We start from the raw sequence: 12,992 nt of genomic DNA, 5'->3' as shown, positions 1-12,992 counted from the left end.
AGGACAGCCGATTTTTGAGATTGAAGAAATAATAAATTATGTTTGCAATATTATAAAAAATCAATATTATGAACAAGAGCGGCAAAAATTCAACTGTAAAAACGAGAATTAAATAAGTGAAACAATAACAATAATTGCAAGGTTCATTCGGCGGTAAATCGACAACACCACCTTCTTCTTCATCGCATAAGAATAGTGGGATCAGAACTACCCCTCATCTCATCCCACCTCCCTACCAGAATTGTTTTTATGATTCAAACAGAGGTTCAGGTGCAGTAGCACCGACTGATAACTGATATTTGTTGACTCTCACTTTTTGTAGCCTGTTACCAAATTTCCATAGATCATAGATGTGCAGTTCACAATTTTATTGTGTGTTTGTATTTCGTTTAATTGTATAGGCTTGTAGGTAGCTTTTATTTTACTGTGTTTAGTATTTAAATCAATTGAAACATTTATTTGAAAAACAACACATGTCCATTTTTCACAAATTCGACTTTATGTATTCTTCTCATAGAATAGTAGTTTCTTTATCCATCTGACACATTCAACTGTGTAAAAATCTCAGATGTCCGAAGTAAACTACATAGAACATAAGTATAAAAACAACTGATGTCTGGTAAGTTTTTCTTGATTTCCAAAATTTTAATTTTTTCAGTAATTTTTTTCGGTATTAAGTATTGTTTTTCAAATAAATGCTTCAATAATTGTTGTACAGCGTAGTTCCTGTACCGGTATGTGCCAGGATACCATTCAGTGTTTAGTGTTATTAAAAATAATTGGGTAAGTGCAATAATGGATGGTAGGAAACGTCTTTCTGGCAGTCAAAACGAGAGCAGATTAAACAAAAAGGCTTAAAATTTCCATCATAGGTAACTTTCTAAAACTGTTACACACTGATGGTTACAATATTGCTCAACCTAGCCAACATAGAGCTACTACCGCAGTCACAGCGACAGTTGATATAACTAGCAATTAGACAAGAATCGGTTAAAACCATAGACGAAGAAACACGAAACGTTCTAAATTCAGAAACTTGTCATTGGACATTCAGACTTATCAACAATAAAAAATACAGTTCTTAGCACAACAGCGTCTTCCATTGAGGGATGATTCTGATAAACTGTTTCATCACAACAATGGTAATGTTGAACATGTTGAGCTCTTTGGAAAATTTGATTATAAGAACACATTAGGAGAACAACGAATGGTAGTAACAAGCAGCATCACTACTTGGGAAAACGTATTCAAAACTAAATTATTTAACCCTACTTAACATTTTCTTGGATTTGTGCCTGTACTAGAAACCACTGGCTTGGGACTTACAGAAGTTATTTTGCAAAAACTGAGTGAGCTCTGAATACCTTTGGAGGATATGAGAGGACAAGGATATGATAATGGGATAAACATGAAAGTGAAGAATTTGGGAGTTCAAAACAGAATTTTGAAAATGAATCCCAGAGCATTTTTTGTCCCATGTTCTAGCCATTTACTCAACTTAGTCGTGAACGATGCTGCTAAAGCCTCACAGTTTGCAGTTTCTGTCTTTTCCTTAGTGACAAAAATTTACAACTTTCTCTCAGCATCTATTCATTGTTGGTCTATACTGCTGTGCTAAGCCCAAAGGCGGTAATTTATTTTTTATCGAAAATGACATTTTTGTATTTCTAGGTAGGTTTCATTATATTATAATGCTTCTACAACTCCAAAGACTTTGTAAATATATTCTAGATACCCATTATAATAGTTCTACAACTCTAAGGACTTGGTAAAAATATTCTAAATACCTATAATCTACGTAGAAATACAACAATCTTATTTTCGATAAAAAATCAGTTACCGCCTTTGGGCTTAGCACGGCAGTATACTGAAAAATCATATTTCTAGCCTAACATTAAAAAATTTGTCCGAAACTAGATGGGAAAGTAGAATTGATGCAATTACTCCCATCAGATACCAAATTGAAGAAACCTATGATGCTCTTGTAGAGATCACTGTCAATAAAAACAACGATAAAATTGTTTCTCATGAGGCAAGCTGTTTGGCAAATCAAATCTGTGATTTTACTTTTCTTTGCTCTGTGGTAATATGGCAGGGCATTTTACTTCACATAAACGTAGTCAACAAATCACTGCAGAGTACTGACATGGGAGTGTATCAAGCTGTCAGTTTATTAGAAAAAAAAATCAATTTTAAGTCTCTCTCAGAAGCTACCATCAAAATTAGAAATTGAGAACCCAAAAATCGGAGACCCAGTAATAGCAAAAAAAGAGGAAAGTGAAAAAACTATTTGGCCATGAGGCTGAAGATGAAAGTATGGACCTAGATCCAGAGACACAATATAATTATTTTAGAATCTAGAATTTAGATCTATTTAGAAATTATAGACACAACCGTTAATGCATTAAGTGATAGATTTCAGTAAATTGAGAGCCATGGTGAAATTTTTGAGATTTTGGGTATACCAAGGACGGGGGCAGCGGTCGCCGATCTTGCCCAGGGTGGCAAAATCCCTAGGGCCGGGCCTGCTAGATGTAACCTCATACAGAGCGTTAATTTTGGTAGTGGCGGCATAATGCTATGGAGTGCTATTTCTTGGATAACAAATTTGTGTTAATGCACCATAATGCAGGTTTTCATGTCAGTAGAATAGTGAATACTTACCTTGATAAGACTCAATTTAAAAATTATAGTGGCCTCCATATCGCCCATATAAACTTTAAATCCGATTATACCATTTATATGATACCTACTTTAAAACATCGCATTTGGAAAAGAAATCCTATTTCTGACACTGGGGGACACAAAAAATTTCATTTCACAAGTTAATTTCAAAATAGGTATGCAATATTTTTGTTGGTGAGTGTATAAACCAAAACAAAAAGTGTTTAAAAAATTTAAGATACTTATACTTGAATGAAGTTTTGTGGTACTTTTTTATCCTTAAAAAAATTCATTTAAGTAGGTACCTACTTTGAAAAAGGTAGCCAAAATAAATTGTCCAAATTTAAACTGGTCCTTAAAGTAGGTACCTAAATAAATTCAAAAAAAAAAGATAAATACACTGCAGCTGTCAATTTTCTAAAAAGAATTTTTCTAATAATATATTATAGAACTGGTGTAATTATCTCCTATTTTTTATAAGGAAGACTATAACAACCTTTCAATTACTCTATGATAAAAAAAATTTAAAAATTTGTATTGATAGAGAGGACAAGTGAAGCCTAATTAATGTAAATTGTAAATAAACAATCAGCTGATTGCAGGCGTACCCTAACATAAAAATACCAGCTTATTTTAGATCCAATTCAAATAACATCAATAAAAAACTTGCGAGAACTTTGTTTACTTATATTTTAATAGACTGTGTATTATTATCTGGCTATAAATGGCATAACAAATAATGCTATTATGTAATGTATTTGTGTGGGTAAAAAGTAAACATTGAGTTTTATATTAAAAATACATACCCTCCAGCCACCAAATGGATAACGGTGTCTCTCTGTATTTGAGTCATGTCACAAAATCACAATAATTTAGAAACATAAACATTAGGGTTAATTTTTTTCACAAAGTTTGATAACCACCACTTGTTTATAACCAGTACGAAACTAACATTTTTGGAACACAACTCGAAAAAAAACACGGCAGTAACGACGAAAAGGGGTAATATTCCTAGCGTAGGGTAGGTATTTTTACAAGATTCTTTAACACGCTACTACGTGACAAACTCCCCGTATTCAGTACAAAACTTCATTCTTCAACATTTTAGAAATAGAGACTATTCTATTTTCCTGTAAAATATCTCTTGACACATCCCCCCTTCCAACTAATACCATGCTTTGATCACGTGGAATTGTTTACCGGTCTAAGGATGCCCTAATTTTCCATATAAAAAATAAATAATAATTTTTAAATAATTAACATTTGCTTAGTACTCTTTTAGCAAATTAGTTTATATAAATTGTTCAAAGAAACAAATCGATAAATTGCGCACTTTACAATAGATAAAGCACTTTTTCGCGTTTTGAAGTGTTTATATAAAGCGCATTTAACTGATTTCCGATTACGAACGAATGCATCAATGTCGATTTAAAAATATGAGATCGTCCTTGAATAATACAAACATGTTTTCACTAATCGAGGTTTTTAACTTCACCGCTACAGACTTAACCTGTGACTGCAAAGTTTCAAAAGCAAAACGAAAACAGAAAACATCAACATTTACAAACACTGAACTCTTCTCTTCCAGTTCCATCTGATTCCTGCCATTAACGAGTCTGCGCACTCGTATATTTCTACCTATGGTTTAGGCAGGATCGTATTAAGATTTCACGATACAATACACATATTTATATTTATTTCTCAACCAAGTATGTAATTCGTTCTGTATCTTACGCTTATATTCAGTGGCGGTTTCTCCATAAGTGCACATGTGCACGTGAACCCCAAATTTATTTTCGTATATAATATCACAAGAGAGAAAATTTTGCCGGCAATATTTTCGACTGGTATGAAAGTTTGTTGCCTGGCAATTTTTGCGAATTTCATAAGCGAAAATTACCAAAAGGCAACGAACTTGAATGAAACCAGGAGAAAATTTTGCCGGTAAATAATTTTCTCTCGAATGATATTCGACAAGACTATTTCACGAGACAATTTAATGCACCATATTATTAACGAAATATAATCTTTATTTATTTGTTATTACCAGACACTTTCGTGACGGATCTGTCATAATTTTGTCGCTGAGAAATCACGTCGCTAAGGAGTTTTGTCAGTAGGAAACATAGAGTTATATATTAGCATAGGGAGAGGTAAGAAACGATGCGTTGGTATGAAGTTTTATCAGTTAAAAACAGTCTAGTGAAATAGTCACAAAAACATTCATATATGTAAAATTTATCATTCTATAAATAACATTTTAATCTAACTATACAGTAATTGAAATTCGAAATAACAGATCCAAGGAATTTATAAGTATCTAATAGGTAAAATTATTTTTATTCTATTTCAAAAAAGAAACTTCACGGATGCGAGGCCTTAGACAGAACCCCTCATTCACCGCTCTTACGGTGGTTGCTATCCCAATGAATTTTTAATAGGGCAAAATACAACTCACCATCCGCCCCGCTGCCCGCTATAGCCCACAAGTTTAGATGGCCACAAGAGCACAAGTTGGATGTGATCTTATGGTGTTTTTAACGTGCACGGCACACGTACGTTTAAATTTTGCTTTCGTGAAGTTCGAATTTCAAAACAATATTAAGAATGGAAGGATTTGTGGACGTAAATGTTAGCGTGGAATATTTAAAATCAATTAAATTTTCTTCATTATATTTAGAAGAAAAATTAAAAATGCCGAAACCAAATTTGTTAATTAAGAGTGTACCAAAGTGCAAAGGTCGGGATTATAAATGATTATTTAAAATGGAGATTTGTGTAAAAACTTACAAATTGTGTAGGTGTGAAGCACATATTTGGAGAAGAGTAGGTAAGCATAATGAATAAAATAGAAGATACGATTTTAACTATCCGGCGCAGTCCACTTTTTTTTATTTTTTATTAAAAATAGTTTACAAAACGATTTTTCTGAAATAATTTTGCAGAAATAATAATTTCTGAAATAATTATAAAGACAACTGCAGAAACAGAACGATATCTCTCTGCATTGAAACGTATCAAAACTTTCCTTAGAATAGCTATAGGCCAGGATCGATTAACTGCACTCGCAATGTTTTCAATTAAAAAAATTATACAAGAAATTCCAAATTTTACTGAATTTGTTTGTGAATAATTTATCTAAGAAAGGGCGACTGCCTTTCGTTACACAACTTGCTTGTAACATTTAAACACTAAATAATAATTTTAAGTCAATAAAATACATTATTTATTGCAATTTTTAATAAGCTCCTTTGATTTTTACAATTTGACGAGACTCAAAAAATTTTACCTACGGAATTAGTGTCTCAAGGTCTTTTTATATCTTAATATTATGTGTGCACCCCCAATATTTTATACCAGCTGCCGCCACTGCTTATATTTTAGATTTATTTATACAAATATGGTATGATTTTAAGATCAACTTTTATTTAAATAAATAGGTACCTATCTATTGGTTTCTAAAATGGTATTAATTAAATGTGTTTTACTAAATAGAGTCTGCGGCAAAATAAACAGTATAAATGATTATTGAAATTTTTCAACTATTTTATTTAATATTCATGATATTGCCTTGCAAACATTATTCACGACAACGTGAATCTATAGGGCTTTTCATTCACAGTCATTTGTTTCGAGCTTCTGTCAATGTTGTATAATCTGTATATATGAATATTATACACAGATTATACAACATATGACAGAAGCTCGAAACACATGACAATCGATGAAAAGCCCTATGAGACAGCCATGAGGGTATTTAGTTCCGTACAGGTTAAATCAAAACCGTTGTCTGGGGCAGTTTATATGCCCTTACTCGGATTGAGTCAAAAAAGGTTAGCACTCGCCTGGACACGGAAGTATAGGGGCTATCGGGGCAACGAGAAGACTAACCAATTGGCCTTAAAAAGAACGTAACTTTACTATCATCTCTCTCCTATGGCGCTACAGTCCAAGTCGGGCCCTGGCCTCCCCCAGCATCCGCCTCCAAGTACCTCTGTCTCTGGCTGCTCTCCTCCAGATGTCCACCCTCAATATCTCTTTAGCCTCGGTTCTCACTTCGTCTATCCACCTCTTCTTTGGTCCTCCTACTGGCCGACGTCCCACCATAGTTCCGCTAAGCGTTCTACTGGGTGTTTTGTCGGTATCCATTCTTATAAGGTGACCTGCCCAGCGCAATCTTTATACTTTTGCATAATTTGCTATAGAGGGTTCTCTTTAATATTAGTATAACTCGTGGTTGAACCTTAATCTCCATATACCATTGTCGCAAATGGGTCCTAGTATCCTCCTTAATATCTTTATTTCAAAAGTATTAATAAGGTTTATTGTCTTTTCAGTCACGTTTATATACCATATTATATTGCTATTGGCCGTATAATAGTTTTATATATTTTAAACTTTACTTCCCTATGGACGTCTTTGGATCCAAACACCTGCGACAGAGAGGAGTATGATTTGTTAGCAAGCATTATCCGTTTCAGTATTTCTTCCTCTTCGCTGCCATTCTCAGTTATCTGTACACCCAAGTATGTGAGCTGTTCTACTACTTCTATATTAGCGCCGTCTGTTGCTAAATTCTGCGAGTTTCGTTGGTTCTTTGCTTGTATTAGAACTTTAGTCTTATCTACGTTGACTTCCAGGCCTATTTCTTTCGTATTTTCTTCAAGCTCCACATATAGATCTGTGACGTCTCTTGCGGTTCTTCCTATCAAATTTACATCATCTGCGTACATTGCAATCTGCTTAGACTTATTAAACAGTAAATTTTTTGGGTTTATGGACATTTTTCTTATTACATATTCCATACATATTATATTAAACAGGGTCGGTACCAGCAAGTCTCCCTGTTTTAGCCCTTTAGTTATCTGGAAGGGATCTATCAATTTATTTTGACCTCGTACTTGCGCTTCTGTGTGAGTTGGTGTCTTGAACTAGCTCTACCAATGTGCTTGGTATGCCAAATTCTTGCATAATTAAATATATTTTATCTATATCTATGTTATCATAGGCTTCTAGAGAGAAATTCACACCGAGAGTGCAGTACGGCTAAGATAGGGCAATCTATTTCTAATGGGGAATAAACGCACAGGGTTGTCGGTCTTCACCAGTTGTTGATTGCTCTCTCAAGAGCGTCGCACAGGAACTGTGGCAACACTGAATGCGCATTCCTATCTTAACCGTTCTGCACTCCCAGTGTGAATTTCGCAATAGATATCTACACATATGTCCAAAAGTTTGGAATATTGCAATATTTTGTCTTTTTATTGATTTCTACATATAACTTTTCTGAATAGTTAAACATCATTTTGTTTCAATTCTTAACAATACTAAATAAATCTCAAAACCAGATAAACGATATACAAAAAAAATATTTATTCTCTTGGAGTAAAACTTAGAAAGTACAACTTCCATTTAAAAATAAATTATGTAGTAAAGAAAAAAATAATTTTTAATAAAACTAATAATTCGTATTTCCTCCATTGGCCTGTATGCATGCCTGTAGGCGATTTGGCATGCTGCCAATTAACTGGTCGAGCTGGGCTGGCGGAATTCTTTCCCATTCTTCACGAGCAGCATCTTTTAGTTCGCGAAGTGTAATAGGGGGATTGTTTCGCTTTTTGATGCATGTTTTGAGAATGTCCCAGGCATGTTCAATAACGTTCATATCGGGGGAATTCGAGGGCCACTGTAATGTAGATATTCCTTCTTCTTCCAGAAAATTTTGTACTGCTGCTGTTCGATGAGGAGGTGCGTTGTCATTCATAAACACAAATTCATCACCTACTGCCCCTCGGAATAGACGTACGACAGGATTTAAAACTTCCTCGATGTACACAGCACCAGTGACACTTCTCTCCAAAACCGGCAGTGGCGTCCGTGTACCACTCATAATGCCACCCCAAACCATAATGCTGCCACCTTCAAACGGGACACGCAGTTGGGCTGTTTCTAGTCGGGCTTGTCGTACTGAGGCCCTCCAAACCAGTGTTCTTCGCAAATCAGATACCAAGCCAATTTTTGACTCATCAGAGAACATCACGCTATTACAGTTAGGACCATGTTGCACCATTTCTCTACCCCATTGCAACCTTACTATTTTGTGTTGGTAGGTTAGTTTAGGAACATGTAAGGATCTTCTACGATACAATTTTACCGCATTTAGTCGGCGTTTGCCATGAAATATTCACTCCTTGCAGCCTAGAAATTTCTCTGGATATATGAGAATATGGATATTCCAGACGATTTCTTCGAGCTATCAATGTTATCTGCCGATCTTGTGCTGCTGTTGTACATCGACTTCTACCACTTCTGGAAATATTCGACTGAAATAATGTGTAAATACGCTAATCAGTTGAATGTGACCAAAATGGGCACAATGATACAAAAACGATTCAAAGTTTTTATGATTTTCATGTAAAAACGCTCTAAAATGAATATCAACAACAGTTTTGAAACCACCGTAGGCGTAGATATATTATTTGTACGTATTCCAAACTTTTGGACATGTGTGTATGTCGTGTTCCCAGGATTTAGCTAATATTTGTTTCACGTTGAACAGCTGGTCAATAGTAGACCGTCCGGCCTGGTATCCTCCTATATTCTCCTATGATTTGTTCTGTGAAGTGGCTTAATCTCCGGTTTATGATCCACGTAAGCATCTTACACAGAGTAAGGACATGCCTCTATAATTTTTGTAGCTGAGTTTGTCTCCCTTCTTGTGGACTGGGCATATACTTGCTTTATTCCAGTTTCCTGGAATTTCTTCTGTGTCCCATAAGTCTCTTTACAGTTTATGGAATCTATCTATCAGTGTGTGTTCTCCAATTTTGAGAATTTTAGCTGGTATGTTTTATTATTATTTATGGCATAAAGCTGGCGCTTTATTATTTTTCAGTGCTTTAATGGCATCCAATATCTCTTGTCTTGTGAGTGGGTTTGTTAGTTCATTATTTTGGTTCTGATCTGCTATCTCGATATCAGGTACTGCATGGTCTGTGTTTGTGCTTGGTCTGCTAGCAGACCCTTGAAATAGTTTTTCCAACATACTTTTATTTTTATTGCTGCGTCTTGTCGTCACTGATAATTTGTCCTTCGCTATTTCTAAAAAGATTAGTGCGTGTCATCTAGTGTCACCCTGATTGAAATCTTCCTCCATTCTTAGTATTTGGTCGCTTTCGTATCTCCTCTTCTTTCTTCTGCATATTTTGTCTGCCTTCCTTCGATGTTCTTCAAATTTTTCACGTCTTTGTCGTGTTTTTCTTTGAGTGTACTGCACTTATAGTTCATTTCTTTTGTATATTGCTTGTCTACATTCTTCATCAAACCAAAGCTCTTTTATTTGATGTTTTTTAGTTCCTATTACTCTTTTAGCTGTTTCCCATGTTATATTCTTTTAATCTTATTCCATTCATCGTGTATTGTTTCCACTCTTTGTTCTAGGAGTTCTCTATTTAGTTCTTCTCGAAATCGTTTTTCTATTTCTAGATTTTTCAGGTTGCCAGGTTTAATTTTTCTGTCTTTGTGTGTTTGTTCTTCTCCTGTCTATTTATACGGCATCTAAATTTTATTTGTAGAAGAAAGTGATCTGAGCCGCATACCTCTCCCCTCCTGGATCTTGTATCATATATTACGTTTGTTACCGCTCTTCTGTCTATTAAAATGTGGTCTATTTGGTTGGTTGTTTGATCATTCGGTGATAGCTATGTGGCCTTGTGGATGTCTCGTTTAGAGAAAAAGGTTGAGCTTATGATCATTCCCTTGCTAACAGCGAAGTCTATTAGTAGGCTTCCATTTTCATTAGTTCCCTTATGGTCATGGAGGCTATGCCTACTACCTATATTGTTTCCATGTATTGGGTTTCTTTTCCAATCTTATCATTCATGCATAGACATATAGTTCGTCCGCTATAACTTTTCCCATGCGTCACGATTTATTTTCAAACAAATTAAGTCAAAACATAAAGTGAAACGAACGTCGATGTGTACCTATATACATTTTGTATACTGTATACTATATACTACACACATCGGCCATCGGCGTATGTTTCCCTTTATGTTTTGACTTAATTTGTTTGAAAATGAATCGTGAGGCATGGGAAAAGTTATAGCGGACGAACAATATAATCATATAATGATCCTACCCTCGGCGCTTCCTGAAGACAAGATCTCTTGGACAGGTTTGCGGTCGGTATCTCTTTCTAGCACATTATATCGAGAAACTAAGGACTACTGTCGCAGCTTTACTATGCGTAGAGTGAAATAGCACTGAGACAAAACAAAAAAGATGGTGTCGTCACTTCGCTGAACATGACACTCTGTCTATGATAATATAATATATGTCTATGCATTCATGTCCCCGATTATTATCTTTATGTCATTTTTGACACTTTAAAACTCGAAGAGCAAGGACAACCACTTATATTTTTTGGTAATTTTAGTATTTTATAAAATAATATGAGTGGTTGTAGCTGTTTCAAAATATTTACAACAATTACATATCTTGAAGTGAAATAATATTAAAAAAATAAAATAAAAATTTTATTTTATTTTTATATTGGTCTTTACTCCTTCGAGTAACTAGGTCCATTTTCTGTTGGAAATTACCAGCTGAACAGACGGGGTCGTGAATTGTAAGTTTTTTGAATTCCCTCTTGTTTTCTTCGCTTCAGCATCCATTTGGCTTGCAAATTTTAGAAGCCTTGGAGGTGTTACCAAGGAAATGGACCAATAAGTTTTCGATTTAAAAATCTTTTAGTAATATTTTAATATTTTCTAAATATTATTAATAATGCTATTAGGATCGAAAACTTCATCTTTTGAAATAATATTTGTTTATTTCATTTGCCCTCTATTTAAAAAAACAATGTGTGTGTACTTTGTAAGTACGTAAGAAGTTATACTTCTATTATACGATTTTTTAAAAATAAATATACTTTAAACAGTTTGTTTTAATTTTTTTTAAACACCAAACTAATTTTGTGCTTATCGCTTTCAAAAAAATAAAAAAAAAGTATAGTATTGCACTGGATTCGAACTCAAGACCTCTCGATCTCTGGCCGAATGCTATACCAAACACGCTACGATGACTGTGTCTGTATCGGTTTGGACGTACCTAATGACAATTCACGGTAACAAACAGACAAGGTGTGAAGCATAATAAATATACAATAAAATGTTTTAATAATACTAATCTTACACCTGAGGAAGGCAAATCCAAAGACACAAAAATTGTAATAAATATATTTACTAAAAACACTAATATATTCTTTTCACACCCTTTCTTGCACTGATATATTTATACATAACTTGAAAGATTTAGCAACTAAACGCCATACTGTCTGTGTGCGCATGCGCGCAGTATTATGAAATTTTACTCTCAATCGCGCCTAAAGAAGTATAATTTCAAAAATACGTATAAAAACCAAAGACTGAATTTCTAATTAAGTACATATAGAACTTTAAAGTTACATCCATATCTGCAGTTCAAAAAATAAATATATAAGTATGTATTAAATTCAGCACTCTATAAAATTGATTTTTAATTCTATTAAACTGAAGGACGACCCTGTGTATTATTTACATATTTACGATAGTAAGGTACATTTGAACTACTATAGTTGTAAATTTTTATTCTGTTTCTTAAATTTTATTGATCAACAAAATTGTGTATCATTTGTCTCTCAGCTTTTGATATTCAATTCTCACATATTTTCTAAATAATAAGAATGCTATTTGCAAGACAAACCTAAAATTTACAGACCTTACAAACCAGACCAGGTAGTTACTTTACTCAAACCAGTGAAGCAAACTGCCACTGTCAATGTCAAACTCCGGTCACACTCCGGTCAAAATAAAACAAAAAATAAATATGTTTGAAATATCAAAGATAATTAACATATATTTTTAAAATTGCAAAGAGATCAATGAAAAGATGCCTGTTTCTTTTTAACATATACTAAGTACAGTTAGAATATTTTAGTAATTAATAAACGACCGCCACAGTCTGATGGAAAATCGTATTTGCTCATAATAATAATGTTTCTAAGTTCATTTCGAATGCCTCAGAACAAAGCAATACACTGTTACCTCTTAATGAGTTTGTGGATTTTATTAATCGTTGTCGGTATTTACAAGTTTTTAGAAGAAAAACAGAAAACACCAGAACCTGAAGTAATTTCGTCCACTTCATACACGAATCTTGCACTAGATGCAAAAACTAAGAGAATATTTCGAATATGTAACTTCCCTGAGGATCTTACAACAGGAGATGAAGGTTAGTAAATCTAAAAGACATATAAAAACTTGACTTGTATAGATAGAACATCATAT

General features: G+C 34.0%; 2 protein-coding genes across 2 annotated transcripts in view; one reads left to right on the top strand and one right to left on the bottom strand.

The window, feature by feature from the left end:
• LOC114330193 (mitochondrial carrier protein Rim2) overlaps nt 1-4,239 on the bottom strand; it is a 257,195-nt gene extending 252,956 nt beyond the window's left edge. Inside the window, exon 1 of the mRNA XM_050646861.1 lies at nt 3,471-4,239. Within this exon, the coding sequence (XP_050502818.1) occupies nt 3,471-3,517 (47 nt within the window). The 5' untranslated portion in view covers nt 3,518-4,239. The remainder of the gene's footprint in view (nt 1-3,470) is intronic.
• Nucleotides 4,240-12,493: 8,254 nt separating this feature from the next.
• LOC114336777 (2-phosphoxylose phosphatase 1) overlaps nt 12,494-12,992 on the top strand; it is a 50,378-nt gene continuing 49,879 nt past the window's right edge. Inside the window, exon 1 of the mRNA XM_028287153.2 lies at nt 12,494-12,936. Within this exon, the coding sequence (XP_028142954.1) occupies nt 12,699-12,936 (238 nt within the window). The 5' untranslated portion in view covers nt 12,494-12,698. The remainder of the gene's footprint in view (nt 12,937-12,992) is intronic.

The sequence above is a fragment of the Diabrotica virgifera genome, chromosome 3 (assembly GCF_917563875.1).
Source record: "Diabrotica virgifera virgifera chromosome 3, PGI_DIABVI_V3a".
NCBI lineage: Eukaryota > Metazoa > Arthropoda > Insecta > Coleoptera > Chrysomelidae > Diabrotica > Diabrotica virgifera.
This window is presented reverse-complemented; position numbering and strand designations above follow the sequence as displayed.